At 46.2% G+C, this 23,256-nt stretch overlaps 1 protein-coding gene across 1 annotated transcript; it reads right to left on the bottom strand.

The window, feature by feature from the left end:
* Positions 1-13,388: 13,388 nt before the first annotated feature.
* On the bottom strand, positions 13,389-18,816 carry LOC109739276 (uncharacterized). The gene is made up of 6 exons (XM_020298360.2): positions 18,343-18,816; positions 17,037-17,086; positions 16,732-16,813; positions 14,633-15,106; positions 13,875-14,033; positions 13,389-13,730 (listed from the first exon to the last, which is right to left on the bottom strand). The coding sequence occupies exons 1-6, from the start codon at positions 18,814-18,816 to the stop codon at positions 13,389-13,391; spliced, it is 1,581 nt and encodes a 526-aa protein (XP_020153949.2).
* Positions 18,817-23,256: the final 4,440 nt, after the last annotated feature.

Genomic DNA, 23,256 nt, shown 5'->3' on the forward strand with positions numbered 1-23,256 from the left:
CCGTCCGGGAAGTTAGACGATTTGGAATGATGAGGGGTGATTAGAGAATAAATTGAGCAGTGATGAGGGGTGGTGATTAGAGATTAGAGGTTAAAATAATTCAGAAATTTGAAAATAAAAAAAATAAAAAAAATTCGCAAAAAAACCCTAAACCTACGGAGGAGGCCTTTAGTCCCGGTTAGCCACGAGAACCGGGACTAAAGGTCCTCCGCCCCGACGGCCCCCTGGCGCCCACATGGACAGGCCTTTAGTCGCGGTTCGTAAGAGGCGCGACTAAAGGGGGGCCTTTAGTCGCGCATATTTAGTCCCGGTTGCACAGCCGGGACTAAAGGCCTTTGCGAACCGGGACTAAAGGCCCATTTTCTACCAGTGCAAGTCCTAAACTTGCCCCGGGTGTGAATATTTTCTGCATTTATTTTAGTGTTTCCGACGCTATTTTTCCAGTGGAACTGTTGCTGCCATTCTCATGACAGCTTCCACTTATCTTGTGAATTTACGAAGATTAACATTGAGCATTGCTATGGAGAGGCAAACGTGTAGCAGCACACGAATTAACCAGTATGGCTATAAGGACTATATGCAGTGCATGGATGGAAGAAGCACATGCGCGCGGAGCTTCTCGCCCTTTTGATTAATGATGTAACCATTATCCCAAGTTAATAAAAGCGGGTTTTCTTGGAGTTGCTCACGTTGACCTCTCGGAGCAGGACCACATGTTTACAGAGGAGGTTTGGGCAGTCATCAAGGACTTACCCTCGGACAAGGCACCGGGACCGGACGGGTTCATTGGTTTGTTATTTCAAAAAGCTTGGGAGGTTATCAAGGCAGATCTCATTGCTGCAATTCATAAGCTTTTCCTTAGGAATGGTAGGGGTTTTGGGCGGCTAAACCAAGCTTTGATCACTCTCCTGCCGAAGTCTCCAGATGCGTGTTCGGTCTTTGATTTCCGGCCGATTAGCCTTGTGCACAGCATGCCCAAGATTGCATCTAAGCTTCTTACAATGAGACTTAGATCGCGCATGGGGGAACTTGTCCAGGTGAACCAGTCAGCATTCATCAAGGGGAGATGCTTGCATGATAATTTCCTTCTAGTGAGGCAAATGGCACGTTCGATGCATAGAAGGAAAGCAAAAGGAGTGTTGCTCAAGCTCGACATCACTAAAGCTTTTGACTCCTTGGCGTGGCCGTTCTTGTTTGAAGTGTTAAGAGCCAAAGGTTTTTCGGAGCGGTGGATTTCTTGGGTCGCAACTCTTCTTACTATAGCTAGCTCCAGAGTGATCGTTAATGATTGTGCAGGCGACAAGTTTATGCATGCTAAAGGACTGAGGCAAGGGGACTCGATCTCACCTTTATTCTTCGTTATTGCCATGGATGTCCTTACGCATATCATTATCAAGGCACGGCACATGAGGCTGGAGTGATGAGTACCATCAATGGATGTAGCCCAGTGCAGCGACTGTCCCTGTATGCTGACGATGTGGTTCTTTTCATCAAACCCACACGGCCGGATCTCCTGTTTGTCAAAGAAACACTTACCATCTTTGGAGTAGCATCTGGGCTTAAAGTGAATTTTGCCAAATCTGCGGCTATCATGATTCAGGCGGAGCCTGAGGACGAGGAGATTGTGAAGTCGGCGTTGCCCTGGAAAATTGCCACCTTCCCATGCAAATATCTAGGATTGCAGCTAAGCATTTGGCAGCTGAAAAGATCGGAGTGGCAGCCGATGGTGGATGCTGCCCTTCACATCTTGCCGGGATGGCAAATGGGTTTGGTGACTAGACCCGGCAGGCTGGTTCTTGTCAACCAAGTCATGAGAGCGCGGGCTACTCACCACCTCATGATTGCGGAGGCGCCAAAATGGGCTCTTGAAAGAGTGGACAAAGGCTGTCGGGCTTTCTTTTGGGGCGGGACTGAGGAAGCTAAGGGAGGCAAATGTGTAGTATCTTGGGCGAGAGTGTGTAGGCCAAAGCACATGGGAGGACTTGACGTCATTGATCTACACAAGCATGTCATTGCCCTAAGATTGAGATGGGAATGGCTTAGACGCACGGATGCCTCCAGGCCGTGGCAAGGGCTCAGCTTGACCGCGGACAAACCGGTTGTTCAAGCTTTTGGAAGCTTGGTAAAATGGAAGGTTGGAGCGGGAGATAAAATTTTGTTTTGGAAAGATAGGTGGCTTCATGGCACAACCATCGCGGAAATTGCCCCTCTGGTCACGATGTCAGTTCATACGCAAGTTGCTAACAGGAGGCTTGTCCGCGATGCTTTGTGTATGCACTCTTGGATGAATGATGTGGTGGGTAACTTGTGCACGGAAGGCTTAACCCAGTTTATAGGCCTTTGGGAGATCTTAGAGGAGGTGCAACTGGATGCTCGGACCGAGGACAGCCCCATTTGGGCTTGGAATGCGTCAGGAACGTACTCTGCATCTTCTGCCTATAAGATGCTTTGTGAGGGAGGAGTTAGATTCCACTCCTTTGGAGCCATTTGGAAGTGCTGGGCACCTCTGGCGTGCAAAATTTTCATGTGGCTGGCTGTGCAATATCGTTTATGGACATCGGACAGAAGGACTAGACACGGTCTGCAAGATCAAACATCAAAATGCTTCCTATGTGACCAAGTGGAGGACACGGTAGATCACATTCTGCAGCAATGTGTTCTCTCGAGGCAAGTGTGGTTTAGTTGCATTGCTAGGATGGGGTTGACGATGGAGATTTGCCCAACCAATGACTCAAGGTTGGTGCAATGGTGGTCGGATGCCAGAAAGCGAATTCATAAGCAATCTCGGAAAGGTTTTGACACTTTCGTAATGCTTATCTGCTGGGCGTTATGGAAGTAGAGGAACACGAGGGTGTTTGGATCGGGCCAGATCAAGAACGAGCATGACATGGTGGATATGATCTTCGACGATATGAGGACTTGGGCCACGGTAGGAGCGTTTGGAGATCAACGTATGTCAGAGTAGTAGAGTAGCGTGTGAGTGGAGTGGAGGCTCGGTAAGGTCGGTTGTGGCCTAACCGGCAAATTTGTAATCTCTTGTACATATTTTCTCCCTTCTATAAAGCTAAGGTACGCCTTTGGCGTACCCTCAAAATAAAATAAAACAAAAGCGGGTTTTATGTTAAAAATAATAATAAGAAGAACGACACACTTCGTGGCGTGCACAAGTCAGTTTTTTTGCAACCAACATGAGAGCTGCCTTTTCATTTAGAAGACCCTACGCACACACACAAAAAAATATCTAAAATGCGTACCAATGACTCCTGAATATGTGGTACTCTTGCTCGAAAGGCCATGGCCCTTTGCGAGATACTATGGAAGGTGAGGTGTGCCACCTTTGACGTCAGTCATTCTCATACCGTTGAAGATGTGTGTGTGTGTGTGTGTGTGTGTGAGAGAGAGAGAGAGAGAGAGAGAGAGAGAGAGGGAGCGAGGGAGAGAGAGAGGGAGGGAGAGAGGAGAGAGGAGGGAGAGAGGGAGAGACTCATGCTGGTATGGGGAACTGGTCTTCTACCTAGGAAAGAGGTGCATATGAATCGCACTAGTGAAGGGGCAATCCTTGCAAAGATGAGAGGCAGTCTTGGGGGCTCTTAAGCATAGTTGGCAGGACCGGGTCGTGCAGCTATCCCTGCAGTTCCAGCCAGCCAGTCGTAAGGCTTATATTGTCGAGGACGATAGTCAAATTTGTGATTAATTCCAGCAAATAATTTATGACTAGAACAGTAATCAACATGCATAGCTCTAGCATACTAGCTGAACAAAACATCAACATCGCACATGCAACAACAACCATAATTAGAGACATGATCCGACCATGACAAACATATTGTTCATTTGTAGCCGTGGCTGTTGCAGAAGCGATGTTTCTGGTGAAGATGTTGGTGAAGACAGGTAGAAGCGGGCGATGTTGCAGACATTGGTATGCAACGTCGCCTGACTTGGATGGGAGACGACCCCCCCCCCCCCCCAAACCTAATTCGTCCTCTCATGTTGCAGGATCACAAATTCGAGAGATTCCGGAGACCTTCTGTCCCACTCGCCGGCATTCAGGATGGATTATACTACGATGGCGGCGTAATAGGGATGGAGAATACTATGGTGGAAGTGCAAGTAGCGAGAGGAGGCAAAACCCTAACTCGTTTCGGTGTGCCTGTGGTCGTGGTCGGTAAGTTCTATATATAGGAGATCCACACGGTATCAGGTCGCAACCACCAAGTGACTTTGTTTCCAAGTCGTAAACTTACCTGACAAGAAAACAATCAACTTATCCGCCAAGAAACCAAATTAACCAAACCACGAAAGAAAGTTGTGCTCCTGCAAGGCCATGTAACGGTGTCCCAGATTGGGGGTCACTCATCACGTCGTCACCCGACCAATGGGCCGGGCCGAGGACCCTGCCGGTGCGAAATACCGCCTGATCCCTCGATAGGGGTCCAAGCGCAGCTGAAAGTCTTAGATCGAAGATCACACGAAGGTTTTACCCAGGTTCGGGCCTCCGGAGAGTGATACCCTACATCATGTTTGTTTTGGTTATTAATGGTGGAGGAATACCTCGTGTGAGGGGTTACAATGGTGTATGATATTGCTACTTAGAGTTTCTATCTAGGAATAGATGCTCATGGAGGTTATGCCGGTTCTTCGCTGTTTTGATGCTACTCGTCGTCTTGTATCCAACAAGCTTGAGTTTGCTCAATTCGGAGCTCATTTGCAGAAGTTATGGCAGTTTTGGTTTCCCGTGAAGTATACTTGTTTTCGTGGTAGTGGCTTTAGGATGGCGCCAGCGGTAGTACCGCGGTACCCAGCGGTAGTACCGCTTAGGAGTCACAGGCGGCAGTACCGCTCCACAGCGGTAGTACCGCCGGTGGGTCCTCAGCAGTAGTACCGCTGCGGTACCAGGCCCCTACCGCGTCGACTCGAGGGGTCATTTTTCGTGCCGGATTGTGCGGTACTCCGCAGCGACAGTAGAGCGGCAGTGTCGCTCATGAGCGGTAGTATCGCCCTACCATCGCGGCAGTACCGCTCGAGTCCGTATCTCTCCCGCCCTCCTAACTCCACGGTAGTACCGCTGCCTTATGCGGTAGTACCGCCCTCTGCGGGGCTGTTTTGAGGGTAACGGTTGGATTGTTCCCCCACTATAAAAGGGGGTCTTCTTCCCCAATGAACCTTATCCTTTGAGCTCGTGTTCTTCCCCCATTGTTGACCTTCTTCGAGCTTGCTAACTCTCAATCCCTCCATGGATTCTTGCTAGTTTTTGAGGGAAAAGAGAGAGGAGATCTAGATCCACATTTCCACCAATCACTTTCTCCTCTTTGTGAGGGGAACCCCTTGGATCTAGATCTTGGAGTTCTTGGTGTTCTCCTTCTTGTTCTTCCTCTCTTTTTCCTCCCTAGCATTAGTTGCTTCGGTGGGATTTGAGAGAGAAGGACTTGGGCACTCCGTGTGCCCTTGCCATTGCATTTGGTGCATCGGTTTGAGTTCTCCACGGTGATACGTGGAAGTTACAAGTTGAGAAGCTTATTACTCTTGGGTGCTTGGTGCCCTTGAGCTTGTTCCTCTTGGGTGCTTGGGCGCCCTAGACGGTTGGTGGTGTTCGGAGCTCAATCATTGTGGTGTAAAGCTCCGGGCAAGCGTCGGGGTCTCCAATTAGGTTGTGGAGATCGCCCCGAGCAATTTGACGGGTACCGGTGACCACCCCCAAGGGTTGCCAAAGTGTATGGGTTCGGTGACCGCCCCCAAGGGTTGCCATTTGTACGGGTTCGGTGACCACCCTCAAGGGTCCCTTAGTGGAATCACGGCATCTTGCATTGTGCGAGGGCGTGAGGAGATTACGGTGGCCCTAGTGGCTTCTTGGGGAGCATTGTGCCTCCACACTGCTCCAAACGGAGATTAGCATCCGCAAGGGTGTGAACTTCGGGATACATCGTCGTCTCCGCGTGCCTCGGTTATCTCTTACCCGAGCCCTTTACTTATGCACTTTACTTTGTGATAGCCATATTGTTTCTTGTCATATCTTGCTATCACCTAAGTAGGTTTTCTTGCTTAGCATAAGTTGTTGGTGCACATAGGTGAGCCTAGTTGTTGTAGGTTTTGTGCTTGACAAATTAACCGCTAGGTTTATTCCGCATTTGTTCAAGCCTAAACCGTAATTATTTTAAAGCGCCTATTCACCCCCCTCTAGGCGACATCCACGATCTTTTAGTGTGTTTGTTTACTTGTGTGTGTGTGTGTGCAAAGGGCGCCGGCGAGCGGCAGGGGGCTACCGGGGCGGTCGATCTTACAGCGGGGCGACGGCCGGCGATGCGACGACGGGGCGCGCGCGACGGGAGCGGCGCGCGCAGGGATGGGCGCGATGAAGCAGATGAACTAACTGAAATTTTCGTAAGTGTTGTTTATATAGGAGAGGCCTTTAGTACCGGTTGGAGCCACCAACCGGTACTAAAGGTCAAATTTGGCAGCCTAAGCGGCGGTAAGCGACCCCTCTTTAGTACCAGGTCGTGGCTCCACCCGGTACTAAAGACCCGCCTTTTAGTACCGGTTAGAGCCACGAACCGGTACTAAAGAGGGTGCGCTCCCATTCCGCGGTGCACAAAGTTTAGTCCCACCTAGTCGAGCGAAGGGCAGCCGCACTGGTTTATAAACCCAGCCGTGGCTGCTCCTCCGAGCACCTCTCTAAAGCAGGCTTCTGGGCCTAACTTTGCCGCGCTGCCCTATGAGCCTGCTTGGCCTTATGGGCCTGCATTACCACGCCCAGGGCCGAGTAGACCCACTGGGCAGCGCGCAAATATTTTTTTATATAATTTTTTTCTTTTCTGCTTCATATATTTTCTTCTATTTATTTCTGATTAGTTTATTGATAATGTGGCCTTGAATGGTGCATAATGAACGCACAAAAAGTCTAGAGTTGTAATAAGTTTAGAAAAATGAAATGCCTTTGTAACAGATGAGTTTTCGTCCGAAACACTGATACTTCGAAAGAGATTGTCCAGTTTGTACACGAAGTGCACCAGTTTTGCCGTAACCCTATCTACTTTTTTGCACATGCTATGAAGGTGAAATGATGGTACCATGCCAAGTTTCAGCCTTTTAAGAATTCGTTTGTTGAGCTTTTCAATTTCAGGGTCATTTAGCTCAAAACAAATCAGTAAATGCATGAAAAATAGAAAATGAAGGCAGAAAGGGTTGAAAATTGATGACGTGGTCTTGAATGGTGCATAATGAACGCACAAAAAGTCTAGAGTTGTAATAAGTTTAGAAAAATGAAATGCCATTGTAACAGATGAGTTTTCGTCCGGAACCCTGATACTTCAAAAGAGATTGTCCAGTTTGTACACGAAGTGCATCTAGTTTTTGCCGTAACCCTCTCTACTTTTTTGCACATGCTATGTGGGTGAAATGATGGTACCATGCCAAGTTTCAGCCTTTTTAAGATTTCATTTGTAGAGCTTTTCAATTTCAGGGTCATTTAGCTTAAAACAAATCAGTAAATGCATGAAAAATAGAAAATGAAGGCAGAAAGGGTTGGAAGTTGATGACGTGGCCTTGAATGGTGCATAATGAGCGCACAAAAAGTCTAGAGTTGTAATAAGTTTAGAAAAATGAAATGCCTTTATAACAGATGAGTTCTCGTCCGAAACTCTGATACTTCGAAAGAGATTGTCCAGTTTGTACATGAAGTGCATCTAGTTTTTGTCGTAACCCTCTCTATTTTTTTTGCACATGCTATGTGGGTGAAATGATGGTACCATGCCAAGTTTCAGCCTTTTAAGAGTTCATTTGTTGTGCTTTTCAATTTCATGGTCATTTAGCTCAAAACAAATCAGTAAATGCATGAAAAATAGAAAATGAAGGCAGAAAGGGTTGAAAATTGATGACGTGGTCTTGAATGGTGCATAATGAACGCACAAAAAGTCTAGACTTGTAATAAGTTTAGAAAAATGAAATGCCTTTGTAACAGATGAGTTTTCGTCCGAAACCCTGATACTTCAAAAGAGATTGTCCAGTTTGTACACGAAGTGCATCCAGTTTTTGCCGTAACCCCCTCTACTTTTTTGCACATGCTATGTGGGTGAAATGATGGTACCATGCCAAGTTTCAGCCTTTTAAGAGTTCATTTGTAGTGCTTTTCAATTTCAGGGTCATTTAGTTCAAAACAAATCAATAAATGCATGAAAATAGAAAATGAAGGCAGAAAGGGTTGAAAGACGTGGCCTTGAATGGTGCATAATGAACGCACACAAAGTCTAGAGTTGTAATAAGTTTAGAAAAATGAAATGCCTTTGTAACAGATGAGTTTTTGTCCGAAACCCTGATACTCAAAAAAAAGATTGTCCAGTTTGTACACGAAGTGCATCCAATTTTTTTCTGAGACATAGCTCCATGCAGTCTACACCATTTCCTAAAGGCCTGAGAGGAGAGAGTGAGAGGGGCGGCCGGTGGGGGAGGACCGGCGCGGGGGGATTGAGAGGGGAGACCGAGTGAGTGTGAGTGGAGAGAGGAGAGAGTGAGGGGCGGCCGGTTGGGGAAGATAGAATGGCTTAGGAGTAGCGCTACTGCTATGTGTAAACATGTAAAAATATACATCAAAAATACATTGATCACCAATGATCTTTTTGCTTACAATCTGAATTGTCAATATGAGTCCTCACCAGTTTAGGAACTGGTGAAGACTCATATTGCGGCCACAAATTTTACACATAGAGTTCAAATGAAGACCAAGTGCTTGTGATAGTCTGAGAAGTAACATATTTAAGGTGGTAAAAACCTTATTAGCGGAGCGAGGTGGGACTAAAAAACTGCTGAAAACAGCCTACCGCAACCTCTTTAGTACCGGTTTGCGGCAAGAACCGGTACTAAAAGGGGTTGGTGGGGCCCCAGCCCGCCAACAGCCTGCCACATCCTCTTTAGTACCGGTTCGTGGCACGAACCGGTACTAAAGGTTCGCCATGAACCGGTACTAATGGGTTCCACCCGCCTAGCCGTTTGAACCGGCACTAATGATCACATTAATGCCGGTTCAGTTACAAACCGGGACTAATGTGCTTCACATTAGGCCCTTTTTCTACTAGTGTCAATTTACACAAAGGATACAATTCCACTTTGAAGCTATATGAAAGGAAACTTAAAGAAAACGTAACAATTTAAGCTTAAAATTACTTCTCAAATGCATAGGCATAACAGATGGATACATAGGGAAAATATATTCTTTATAGGAAATTGGTGACAATAGGACCTGAGATTAATACTTGATGAATTATATTGACAAATCTCTTAAGGATAATGACAAAACGTAGATGTGCACACCCTGCACACATTTAGTGTTTTCAAGAGTTACATACAATAGCATGCATTTTCGGAGGATAATATAATGTAGCTACAGCAGAGAGGAACCACTTCTTGGTTGGAGCTTAGAATACTACCAAGTACCAAATCAGCGTGAGATTTCTCATATGCATTCACATGAATCATAGGTAAACTATGAAAACTTGCCCAATTGCGTCACCAACATGAATTGCCATATTCCTGAGGAAAAGTAAAAGAATAACTTTGTAAGATGTAAAACACAACCAACAAAATCTTTGTGTAGTTTATATATAAGTTAAGTTCTGAAGGTTGTGAGGTTGATACTTGACCTGTTAATGGAGGACTGTAAACAGAGATTAAGGGCAAATGTGTACAATCAGCAAATTGAAATATTGAATAACTCAAGAAAAATCAATGGTCGCCAATCCAAGTAGTCAATTCAACTCGAAGTACATACCCCAATTTTTGCAAAATGGAACCAACAAAATGTCTCAGTAAGAGAGAGGGCGAGTGAGATAGGGAGGGAGGGAGGGAGAGAGAGCGCATAAGTATGATAATTCATCTTGATGAAGAAATAGAAAAATTGAGAGAGCACACCTTCGCGGGGGAAATCAACCTGGACGCACACACGTAGATTCAAAAGAACTAATAATGCAATACCCATACAGCATTAGTAGAAGGACCACGGCTGTCACCACTGCGAAAATATTAGATGTGGTACTAAATCCTATCTAACCAAATTTGTAGTGATGATACACACACACATAGATTCAAAAGAACTAATAATAATACAATACCCATACATCATGAGTAAAAGGACCACGACCGTCAGCATTGCCAAAAATTAGATACGGTACTATATCCCATCTAACCAAATTATTGGAGATGATTCTCTACTTAGAAAGAGCACCTTACCTACTCCAGGTCTGCTAAGTTAGATGAAATCTGCAATATAGGGAAAGTCTAGCGAACTTGAGATCAAGATCAGAGAGAACTGCGGATCTACAAAAAGAAACAACAACAAAATCGTAATGGTTTAATGCATGCATCATTCAACTGATCATATACAGCTGGGATGCTGCATAATTTGCATGCATAAGATGTTTTGTACTCACTTGATATTGAGATTATGTAGAACAAAGGATGTATGGTGGATCTAACGACTCTGACAGGACGTGGGTCAGCCCGTTCATGCGGAGCAACTAGCAACGGCTGACCGACAGTCGTTCCCGAAGGTTCCTGCAAGGAGCTACACATCATCATACAGTAGGCATCGAGTGTCCGGCTGATGGTGAATGGCTTGTTGAGGGTAGGAGGTGAAATTGGGACCTAGACCATTGTAGTTATACTCGTGTACGGGGAGGGGAATAGATGCCAAAACTTCTGGACTTCTGGACACATCTGTTGCGCTCCAAATTAATCTAGGATATAGAACGACAATGGGGCATTGTGGAAGGGGTAACGGCGGTAATAATAGAAACATCAAGAAGATGGACGAATAAACTGGAGTAAATGGACATCTGTCGTCCAGTGGAAGTGGAATCGTTCTGGCGATGGAAAGCCCAGCAACAGAGGTTGGCGCATGCGAGGACGATGATGCGAGGAGGGCCTGTGCAGCGGAACGTCGAGAGGCAGGGAGGTCGCCGGAAAACCAGCGGGTAGTTGGGCCAGCGGCCCTGCTGGAGGGGTGGCCCACCGCACGCAGAGTGGAGCTGGACCGACCGTCCACCGCGCCGAACGCAGAGGCTGCGGCTGCCTAGGGGCGTGAGAGGCGATCCTAGCCGCCATGCCGCACGGAAGGGGAGCTGGCCGGCGATCCTGGCGGAGGAGCGCCACGGCGCACCGCGCACGCAGAGGGGAGCTGGTCGGCGGCCCTTGCGGAGGAGGGCCGCGGCGCACGCAGCGGCTCATGCGATGGCCGCCGTCGCGCTTGATGCGATGGGGAAAGGGGCGACGTGTTGGGTCTGGGTCAGGAAGGAGATGTTCGTGGTCAACTTGTCGTGGTCCTACTGCTGGTAACTGAAGCAAACGTGGCTGTTCTCTACTATGCTGGGTCCGCATGTAAGCCTCTAACTAAACGCTAATGTGGCAGTATTGCTGATGTGGATAGGCTGCATGTCAAGAGAAATAACATAGTGGGGATGAACTATTTAGGTATTATAGATATGGGGCAACTGAAAATCGTTTATATAAATGCTTCCTACTCAATTTAATATGTGTAGGTACTATTATTGCAATCCATGTTCATCATTTTTTTTTGAAGGGTCAATCCATGTTCATCTTATGCCATGTACACCCCATATGTTAACCACACTAAATGTAACGTTAAGTTTAATCAACATTAGACCACCGTCCTTAATTGTTGCATTAATTTAACATGCCTTAACTATTGCATGTTGAATCCAATTTAACCTTACTCTATGTTGCATATCATCCATGCCATTTTGTGCATTTCATTCATGCTAATTTCTTCTAGAGTAGGCATTTTTCTTTTAAAAAATGGTCATTGTTCGACCTCAATCAAACAAATGTGAGGGCACTCGCTGGGAGTTCACTAAAATTCGGTGGTCCTATTTTATAAAAACAGGCCACACCAAATGACTAGAGGCAGGGGTGTATGTGCACTAAAATTCAGTGGTGCTTGTATTTTAATTAATGTTTTAGGGTTCAGGTTTTGTAAGCCCATATTCTGAGCCGTAGATTGTCCATTTTTTTTATTTTGTTTTCTATCAAATATATAATATATATAACAACCTAAAACAACATAGCTCAATTTCAACCGTATGAAGTTGCTTCCATTTAACTCTCTCCTGAAGACTAAAGTAACTAAATTCAGAAAAGAACAAAATAAAAACCAACGACAACTACCAAGTGAACCTGCAACGATCTACAATACTTGTATTTAATTAATCTTTTTAGGGTTTGGGTTTTGTAAGCCCATATTCTAAGTTGTAGATTGTCCTTTTTTGGATTTTGTTTTCTAACAAATATATAATATATAACGACCTAAAGCATCATAGCTCAATTTCAACTGTATGAAGTTGCTTCCATTTAACTCTTTCCTAAAGACTAAAGTAACTAAATTCAAAAAAGAACAAAATAAAAACCAACGACAACTACCAAGCGTACCTGCAACGATGCAACAAAGAGCTGGTAGTGCATGTATTTTAATTAATCTTCTTAGGGTTTGGGTTTTGTAAGCCCATATTCTGAGCTGTAGATTGTCTATTTCTCTTGGATTTTGTTTTCTATCAAATATATAATATATAACAACCTAAAAGCATCATAGCTCAATTTCAACTGTATGAAGTTGCTTCATTTAACTCTCCCCTAATAAAGGATTAAAGTAACTAAATTCAACGAAGGACAAAATAAAAACCAATGACAACTACCAAGCGAACCTGCAACGATGCAACAAAGAGCCGGCGACCGGATAAGAGCTATACGACCATTAATATACCATAGATGCGAATCGATCAATATTTTCCATGCACTTTTTGTCTGCATAAAAGAGATTATAATTCCCGGACTCCATTACCGAAAGGGTACACATATAAGTTCGTCACTACCTGCTTATGTTCATATAGTACTAAAGCCAAAAAGCACCTACCAACTGCTTGTGTTTCTAATCATTCAGCTTGTAGTACATGCCTCCGTTCTGACCAGTTCGCTTACTCCTGAAGGCATCCAAAAGGAACGAGACTGAAGCTCGCTTATACTCCCGAAGGCACCGAGAAATGGCCTTACTCGCGGGCATCTGTACGCATACTAGATGAGATGGATGATCAATGAACAGATTAATACATTTCACGCATAGTCTTTGGTTTGATAAATAGAAACGGACAACAACAATCACAAAATTTCATAAAGGAAAAAAATCAGTTCATTACTACTACCCGCCTTGTGCTCTTACTACTAGTGCCAAAGAAGAGGACATATATAGGGTGAAAGCATAATAACAATCCAGATTGCAAGCAATGTCCGGAGTTCACAATTGCTTCGCGAGAGAAAACGAAAAAATCCCGATGGATTACCACGCCGAGTGGATCCATCAATCATCGCGTCACCAGGCCTGGCACTATTTATATTCATAAAAATGTGAGGATATGGCGGAATTCATCTCTGTCAAGGTGTTGTTTTGCAATCACCCTCGTCTCATCGATGTAGTAATTGTCCCATTCATCAACACTAACAGGCTCGCTGAATGAATGGATATCATCGGTAAGTCTATTGGGATGTGCCACTGGATTTATTACCATACGTTCAAGCACAGTAGCATTCCCAAGGATGTAGAGTGCCAGCTCAATTAGCCCCAACACGTGACAAATTCCCGACATGTGGACACTTCTGAGGTGACGATGTAGAGGCCCCTGCACAGCTGTCACCATCTTCGGTTCAGGAAGCCAACATCTAGGACCATTCTTAATAATCTGCGTCCATATATCCATTCATTTCAATATACATATGTGTTCTAGTGGCAAGATCAAACATAATAGCAGAAAATGTTACTCCCTACTAAAGCTGCGAAAATTAATATGGATCGGAGGGAGCACCATAATGTTTGGCTCACTTACATGCAGTTCCATTTCTGCTAAGAGAGGTGTTAATTCCAAGAGATCAACCAGTCCCAAAACCCAACTAGTATCCTCTGGATCAAAATAGTGATCAAGAAGGTTCATGTTCAGATTCCTCAAGTTGCTGAACCTACTCTGGGCTTCAGTGAATCTTGGCACCTGGAACAGAAATAATGCACGGCCTCAACAATATAAATTAATTTGATGCCAATGCACGTGGCAAATCACCATGAGCCTGAATGTAATTATGGTGATGGCAAAATCAAAGGAAATACTATGAGATACTCCCTCCGTTCCTAAATATAAGTCTTTGGAGAGATTTCACTATGGACTACATACGGAGCAAAATGAGTGAATCATACTCTAAAATGCATCTATATACATCTGCATATGGTCTATAGTGAAATCTCTACAAAGACTTATATTTAGGAACGGATGGAGTACTTCTTTTCAGGAGCAAACCTGATCAACATTCAAAAGTAGGAATAGTCACATGAGGAAGGGCAGTTGGAAGGTCGGTGAAGGTGAACCTGAAACCATAGTCGTCAAATGAGTGCTCTCTCATGTTTGACACGAATGTTGCCTCTGACAACTTCAAACATTGAATGAGCACAATTTCCGTCAGAACCTCGTCAAGCTCAAATTTGGTAAGATTCGGAGCACACAACTCTATAATTTTCAGTTTGCAATGGCGCACACGCAGGTACTGCAACCGGCACAGCTCCTGTCGTATGCGTGAGGGGCAGTTTTAAACATACGTAGCCCAGATTAAGAGACTTGACACAAGAGCCGTTTTGACCACTGAATTTGCACAGAGGGAAAATATACATGTTCTTGCAACACGAAGAGTCGAAGTAAGTGAATTCTGTGAAATCTAGAGCAATGTGCTTAGCCCTTGACGCGGTGCCGAAGTTAACCCATCTATCAATATGATACTTGTCATTTCTGCGAAGACAAAATTCGATGACAAACTTATCCAGCGTAGTGGTACCTGTAGTAGAAGTAGACCACAGTGGGCGCAATAGATTGTTCACATTGGTGATGAATTCAGTAGTCTCAATTTTCTGGTTAGTAACAACTACAACCAAAACCTGGGTCCTGGCTAAGAAGGTGTCTAGGGTGAGCACCAGGTCTGGGTGGCATATCCTTAGCTGTCTCCATTCACGAGAGAGTATGCTCATCCTCACGACATCTCTGATAGATAACCGCGACAGTATATCATGCAGCACATCCTACAATAAGCGCGAGCAGCAACTTAAAAGTAGTCATGAATCAGTATTCATACTCCTTGTTGAAGTCAAGATTTAGCAGTGTGTGAAAACAGCGATCCTTACATGGGGCAGAAGGTGAAGCTCCACCGCCACCAATGATCTTGCCATCCTCTTGGAAGAACCGCATTTCCTTTTTACAGAGAATTCTTGACTGCTAGTAGATCCACTACTGCTTCGTTGGTCCATCAGGGTATCTGCATGTCAGGAGAGAGTACAGACTTGTAATGTTGGAAGAATCCATGTCCGCCGTACTTCTCATTTCATACTATTATTTTGCTGCGACGACAATGTTGTTTCAGCCTATCATGAAGCAATTCTGAATTGCCTAAATGTAGGACATATCAGTTCAGTACTCTACCTGCATCTGTTCATCACACCAAAGCTAAAAGAAAAGGCCACAGATTGCATGCGATGTGCGCGCACAAGTGAATTTTCGGTGCACTTACTACTAGTTAATCATTTGCCATGTACAGTTTGAGATCAATCGATGCAAATATCGTGAACACAGGCATCTTAATAATAATTTACTAGGCTGGATGAGAAAACCATAAGGCATAACCTACAAGTACAAGGATGTCGGCAACGAAATATACAATCTGGAAAGAAAGAAGGGCACGAGTCCATCAAATTTTGTTCCAACAGGGATTAGGAATGCCCCAACCTTGCCTTGCAATAAACCAATTCATCAAGTAGCAGATCGCAAGGTACCTTCGGATCTCGGGAGGACGGAGTGGCCTCCGGAGAGGAGCGTTGGGGCTGAACAGGATTGCCGGACGGAGAGTGCAGATTAGGAAGGACGAGACGCGCCGTAATCCTGGGTCGCCGCCGCGGAAATCATCGCCTTGGAACGGAGCTCGCCGCCGCCGTAACCACTGGTGGCTCCACGGACTAGCATCGGTTGCTCGGGGAGAAACACAAGGAGAGCAGGGATTGCTATCTGGACCGCAATTTCAAATCCAACGGACAGGTTTCTGTGGGTATTTTCTAGAAGTACATACGCATTAACTAGTATTTCGCTATTTTTTTCTCATGATGACAGGTGGGCCCCACAAACATGTGCTGCATAATTCACTCATCCTGGCCTTTTCTGTTTGGATACGGTCTCAAGGTAAAAAAGATCGGGATTGAAGAAGTCAGGGTATCAATTTCAGGGATTCGGATGTCAAGGTTCGTTCACGACATGCTCTACAGACACAGGGTTTAAAATAGACTTTACTCCGCTCAAACCGGCGACACGGCGAGCACAACGACCTGCCTATATCATCCGACCTAGGACGGACGTTACAGAAGGCGCCGCGCTGGGCCTCGCTCACGACTGCGCCCGACACCCCACAATAACGGTGGCCCCGTGCAGGCAAGTTGTCCACCCGTCTATGGCCCACCTAGCCGGGTCGCATGGCGTCGGGACATATCAGACAGCTCGCATCACCCAACATGGCTCCACCGGACCAGACCGCCTCGGCCCAAAGGCACCACCAGGCAGGTCCGCTGGATAGTCACGTGTGGGGCAACACGCTAAACGGCTCTAGCAGGCGTCGGAAGCCGCCCAATGACGGTGGCCTCGGGCGGGCACGCGGGCCACCTACCATGGACCACCCAGACGTGGCGCCACAGTCTGAGCTATCCATAGAACCCCGTTCCCCCATCGTCTCCATCATTGGTAGGTGCCTGCCGCACAAAAATACATCAACGGCTGAAGCAAAAAACGTTAGCGGTTGCAACAAAAAAAGCCACTGACCATAAATGATCCAGCAAAAAACATTCACCAGTCCCCGCACAAATCATCGTTGGTTCCAGTAAAAATCACCCCTTATAGCATTGGTCCCGTCCCTGGACGCGAAAAAAGAAGCGGCGACGCCTCCTCCACCGCAGCCAACGACCACCAACACACCCACTCGCAGCTGGTTCCAGCTTCTCCATAGCCAGTTGCCACTCCGTATGCTGACGGTTATAGCGAAAACAACTATTAGTTTTCAGCTTCACTATCAGTTGCAGCAAAACGAGATGCTGGTTCGAGGTCCTGCTTCACCAGGTGCAACAAAACCGGCTGGTGGTTCCAGCATCGTCGTTCGCTCACCAGGCTGCAGCCGCCATCATGGTCACCCTCCATCCCGTCCTTTGTAGCATGCATGCGCACCCGACACGGCCTCAGCACCTCTGTCGCGGGTGCAGACCTAGGGCACTCTTCTCACAACGCAAGCGGTGGCTGCACCTTGGTGGGGAGCTGTAGCAGCACGAGCGGGTGGATTGATGGGAGACGGGAGTCGACTTGTTGCCGTGGGAAGGGAAAGAGGCCGAGGAAAAAGGGGATCGGGAGGTGGGAGATGATGGTCCGGGTTGTTTTCGAGTAGAGATAAGGGTAGATGAGATAAAGCAGTGGTGGGGCCGACGTGTGTGTGTGAGGCAGCCGGCCCAAATCTTAGCCAGCCTGCCGGCACCAAACATATACCTCTGTCGAAACAATATCCTGTATGAGAAACTCGAAAACGCATTAACATATGGGTTTGCTACACGCCGCCCGACGATCCGCCGCCTCGCAAGCCATCAGTTCTGACACCTCTACTTGCAAAGGTCTTGTTGCGAAAAGAATTGCAACATAGGATCATGTTGTGTTTTTTTTGGCAACATTGGTTGTGTTGCGGTTTCTTTTATGAAACATAGGTTGTCTTGAAGATTTATTTTTAGATCAACAAGGGACTAGTTGTAGAAACCCTTTCAAAAACAATGGACCACTTGCAGAATGTGAGATTACCTCCGGGCCGTTTCACTAGCCCATCCGACGGACATGGAGGCCGCTGACGCTCGCACAAGATCAATCGGTTAATGTATACTCCCTCTGTCCCAAAATAAGTGCCTTAAGTTTAGTACAACTTTGTGCTAAAGTTAATATAAAGTTGAGACACTTATTTTGGGATGGAAGGAGTAGCAAACAATATTAGAATTGTTTAGCAAGGACAGATATTAGACCAATTGGCGGAACAACATTTCTTCTTCTTTACGCCCATAACATCAAGATTAGTTGTTAATCGGCTTGCATCAACATATATAGCAAATTAACACAAGCCAAAACATATTTAGTCTTAAGCATCAGGAGCGTGGATGTATTGCTGGATTGATATGTATCCTAGCCTACGTAACGTGAGTACTAGTGATCAAGATTGCAGCTACTCCCAGCACCACGAGTTCTCCCTACGGACCTCCTCCTCCTCGTCGGCGGTGTAGTCATTGTGGATGTAGAAGTGCGTGCGGATCTCGTCGGTGGTCTTGCCCAGCATCTGGTCCGCCACCGTCCGGCATGTGAGGTCCAGGAGCCCCTGCATCTCCAGATAGTTGGCCGCCGCCATGAGGTCGAAGAGCGTGTCCTGGTCCACCTGCACAAACTGGTCGTCGAAGCGCCGCAGGGGGTCGTCGGCGGTGGGGGCGTCGCGGTACAGGGCGCCGTCCTCGTCGGAGTGCCGGTTGACGTACTCGAGCACGCGCGAGAGGATGGGGCCGGTGACGGGCAGCGGGATCACCTTGTTGGTGGCCACCATCGAGTCCTCCTCCTCCTCCAGCATGCCCTTGATGATCGCCGACGCGCCGCCGATGGCCTCCTCCGCCACCTCGAACTCCTCGCCGTCCGACGAGTGGAGGCGGACCATCTTCCTGTTCTTATTAGTGGACGACGACATCGTAATTGTTGGATGGATCTCTCCTCTTCCGATCTTCGAGGTTGGGGTGGGTTTTGCGACGGATCGCTGCGTGTTTGTAGGACTTGATTAATCGGAGTCGGTTCAGAACGGACCGCGGCCGACTCCAATTGTTTGTACTTTGTACTCTTCATCACCGACATTAAAACAAACTTTTTATATATTGGAAAAACTGTTGTCACGTACGTAGAGCGTTTTATGTACACATCTGCGACACAACTACGTGCAAACCAAACCTATGGCTAGATGGTTAGAGGGACAGTGGTATCCTATGGTTAGAGGGACAATGGTATCCCAGCCTACCAGGGTTCAAGTCCTGGTGTTCCGCATTATTCCTGGATTTACTTTAGGATTTCCGGCGATACGCTTTCAGTGGGAGGAGACGACGAGGCGCCTACGGTGACTTCGTAAATTTCAAGATGACATGCCGGCTCAATCTCTCGAAGGTGCTCATAGGGGTAGGGTGTACGTGTGTGCGTTTATAGGTGTGAGTGTATGCACGTATGTATGAGCGCTTGCGTCTGTACTGATGTTCAAAAAAACTGAACAATACGTTTTTCATTTGATGGTATACTATGATAGTAATACGTGCCGGCATCAATCCAACCAACAAAACAAAAAATCAATAGATTCTGGCCAACATGGAACCAAAATTGTATTTTCGCAAAAGAAAAAGGAATGAAAATTCCCTCCATGGGCGGAACTAAGCATATTTTAGATGATTATATAGGTTTCTTGTGGTGCAAGAAACCACAACACTAGTAGAAAAAGAGGCTTCCATACGCCCCATTAGTCCCCAAAATAATCGAACCGCGACCAAAGGGGTCTTTAGTCGCGGTTCGGGAGGAGACCCGCGACCAACTATCTGGGCCCAGCGCGCTCGGTCGACAGCTGGCGGACGGGAGGGGCTTTAGTCCCGGTTGGCCTGGCCAACCGGGACTAAAGGTCCTCAGGCTGGCCCGAAGGCCTTTAGTCGCGGTTGGCCAGACCAACCGGGACTGAAGGTTAGTCCTTTAGTCGCGGTTGGCCAGACCAACCGGTACTAAAGGGCCCATCAAACTCTACCCCACCCCCCTGACCGCCTTTTCAGTTTTAGAAAAACCAAAAGAAAATCATGAAAATGTCAAAAAAATAAAATAAAATAAGTTTCTCATGTGATATGTGGTCTAGTTGTTGGGAAAATTAACAAATATGAATTTTGACTTTATTTGCAAAATCTCTCTGCAATTTCTTAAAATGGGCATAACTTTTGCATACGAACTCGGATGAAAAAGTTTTTTATATGAAAAATCATCTACTCGAAAAGTTACATCCGAATTTAACCGGGGGAACCCCGTTAAACATTTTCAAAATCCTCAAAAACCTAACAGAAAAAAAGATACGGAGCTTTTAAGATCTGGAGAGGCAAAAAAATTCAAAAAATTTCAAATTGTGGTCAAACTGTGGTCAAACAATGGTCAAACTAATTATTCTAGAATATTAGTGTTATTAAATAATTATTTCAGTTTTTTTTTAAATTTTGGTCAAATCTGGTCAAACTGTGGTCAAACAGTGGTCAAACAATGGTCAAACTAATTATTCCAGAAATATTAGTGTTACTAAATAATTATTGTTTTTTAAAACAATAGTTTCAAACTCAAACAGTGAAATGTGTCACTTCATGCTCAAGCTAAATTCCTGAGGGTTAATAGAATTGACATCCTACTATTGTCAGGAAAACAACAAGTGCAGACTTGGAAACGAGGGAGAATAAAACCCGGAAGTTAAGCGTGCTCAGGCTGGAGTAGTGAGAGGATGGGTGACCGTCCGGGAAGTTAGACGATTTGGAATGATGAGGGGTGATTAGAGAATAAATTGAGCAGTGATGAGGGGTGGTGATTAGAGATTAGAGGTTAAAATAATTCAGAAATTTGAAAATAAAAAAAATAAAAAAAATTCGCAAAAAAACCCTAAACCTACGGAGGAGGCCTTTAGTCCCGGTTAGCCACGAGAACCGGGACTAAAGGTCCTCCGCCCCGACGGCCCCCTGGCGCCCACATGGACGGGCCTTTAGTCGCGGTTCGTAAGAGGCGCGACTAAAGGGGGGCCTTTAGTCGCGCATATTTAGTCCCGGTTGCACAGCCGGGACTAAAGGCCTTTGCGAACCGGGACTAAAGGCCCATTTTCTACCAGTGCAAGTCCTAAACTTGCCCCGGGTGTGAATATTTTCTGCATTTATTTTAGTGTTTCCGACGCTATTTTTCCAGTGGAACTGTTGCTGCCATTCTCATGACAGCTTCCACTTATCTTGTGAATTTACGAAGATTAACATTGAGCATTGCTATGGAGAGGCAAACGTGTAGCAGCACACGAATTAACCAGTATGGCTATAAGGACTATATGCAGTGCATGGATGGAAGAAGCACATGCGCGCGGAGCTTCTCGCCCTTTTGATTAATGATGTAACCATTATCCCAAGTTAATAAAAGCGGGTTTTCTTGGAGTTGCTCACGTTGACCTCTCGGAGCAGGACCACATGTTTACAGAGGAGGTTTGGGCAGTCATCAAGGACTTACCCTCGGACAAGGCACCGGGACCGGACGGGTTCATTGGTTTGTTATTTCAAAAAGCTTGGGAGGTTATCAAGGCAGATCTCATTGCTGCAATTCATAAGCTTTTCCTTAGGAATGGTAGGGGTTTTGGGCGGCTAAACCAAGCTTTGATCACTCTCCTGCCGAAGTCTCCAGATGCGTGTTCGGTCTTTGATTTCCGGCCGATTAGCCTTGTGCACAGCATGCCCAAGATTGCATCTAAGCTTCTTACAATGAGACTTAGATCGCGCATGGGGGAACTTGTCCAGGTGAACCAGTCAGCATTCATCAAGGGGAGATGCTTGCATGATAATTTCCTTCTAGTGAGGCAAATGGCACGTTCGATGCATAGAAGGAAAGCAAAAGGAGTGTTGCTCAAGCTCGACATCACTAAAGCTTTTGACTCCTTGGCGTGGCCGTTCTTGTTTGAAGTGTTAAGAGCCAAAGGTTTTTCGGAGCGGTGGATTTCTTGGGTCGCAACTCTTCTTACTATAGCTAGCTCCAGAGTGATCGTTAATGATTGTGCAGGCGACAAGTTTATGCATGCTAAAGGACTGAGGCAAGGGGACTCGATCTCACCTTTATTCTTCGTTATTGCCATGGATGTCCTTACGCATATCATTATCAAGGCACGGCACATGAGGCTGGAGTGATGAGTACCATCAATGGATGTAGCCCAGTGCAGCGACTGTCCCTGTATGCTGACGATGTGGTTCTTTTCATCAAACCCACACGGCCGGATCTCCTGTTTGTCAAAGAAACACTTACCATCTTTGGAGTAGCATCTGGGCTTAAAGTGAATTTTGCCAAATCTGCGGCTATCATGATTCAGGCGGAGCCTGAGGACGAGGAGATTGTGAAGTCGGCGTTGCCCTGGAAAATTGCCACCTTCCCATGCAAATATCTAGGATTGCAGCTAAGCATTTGGCAGCTGAAAAGATCGGAGTGGCAGCCGATGGTGGATGCTGCCCTTCACATCTTGCCGGGATGGCAAATGGGTTTGGTGACTAGACCCGGCAGGCTGGTTCTTGTCAACCAAGTCATGAGAGCGCGGGCTACTCACCACCTCATGATTGCGGAGGCGCCAAAATGGGCTCTTGAAAGAGTGGACAAAGGCTGTCGGGCTTTCTTTTGGGGCGGGACTGAGGAAGCTAAGGGAGGCAAATGTGTAGTATCTTGGGCGAGAGTGTGTAGGCCAAAGCACATGGGAGGACTTGACGTCATTGATCTACACAAGCATGTCATTGCCCTAAGATTGAGATGGGAATGGCTTAGACGCACGGATGCCTCCAGGCCGTGGCAAGGGCTCAGCTTGACCGCGGACAAACCGGTTGTTCAAGCTTTTGGAAGCTTGGTAAAATGGAAGGTTGGAGCGGGAGATAAAATTTTGTTTTGGAAAGATAGGTGGCTTCATGGCACAACCATCGCGGAAATTGCCCCTCTGGTCACGATGTCAGTTCATACGCAAGTTGCTAACAGGAGGCTTGTCCGCGATGCTTTGTGTATGCACTCTTGGATGAATGATGTGGTGGGTAACTTGTGCACGGAAGGCTTAACCCAGTTTATAGGCCTTTGGGAGATCTTAGAGGAGGTGCAACTGGATGCTCGGACCGAGGACAGCCCCATTTGGGCTTGGAATGCGTCAGGAACGTACTCTGCATCTTCTGCCTATAAGATGCTTTGTGAGGGAGGAGTTAGATTCCACTCCTTTGGAGCCATTTGGAAGTGCTGGGCACCTCTGGCGTGCAAAATTTTCATGTGGCTGGCTGTGCAATATCGTTTATGGACATCGGACAGAAGGACTAGACACGGTCTGCAAGATCAAACATCAAAATGCTTCCTATGTGACCAA

Source organism: Aegilops tauschii, chromosome 2 (genome assembly GCF_002575655.3).
Source record: "Aegilops tauschii subsp. strangulata cultivar AL8/78 chromosome 2, Aet v6.0, whole genome shotgun sequence".
In the NCBI taxonomy this organism is placed as follows: Eukaryota; Viridiplantae; Streptophyta; class Magnoliopsida; order Poales; family Poaceae; genus Aegilops; species Aegilops tauschii.

Coding starts and splice junctions, on each gene's coding strand:
- LOC109739276 (XM_020298360.2), bottom strand. CDS start 18,816: ATGTCGTCGTCCACTAATAAGAACAGGAAGATGGTCCGCCTCCACTCG. Junction 17,087..18,342: donor CCGCCGACGAGGAGGAGGAG/GTCCGTAGGGAG, acceptor TATAACCGTCAG/CATACGGAGTGGCAACTGGC. Junction 16,814..17,036: donor CTGGAACCAGCTGCGAGTGG/GTGTGTTGGTGG, acceptor TTTGTGCGGCAG/GCACCTACCAATGATGGAGA.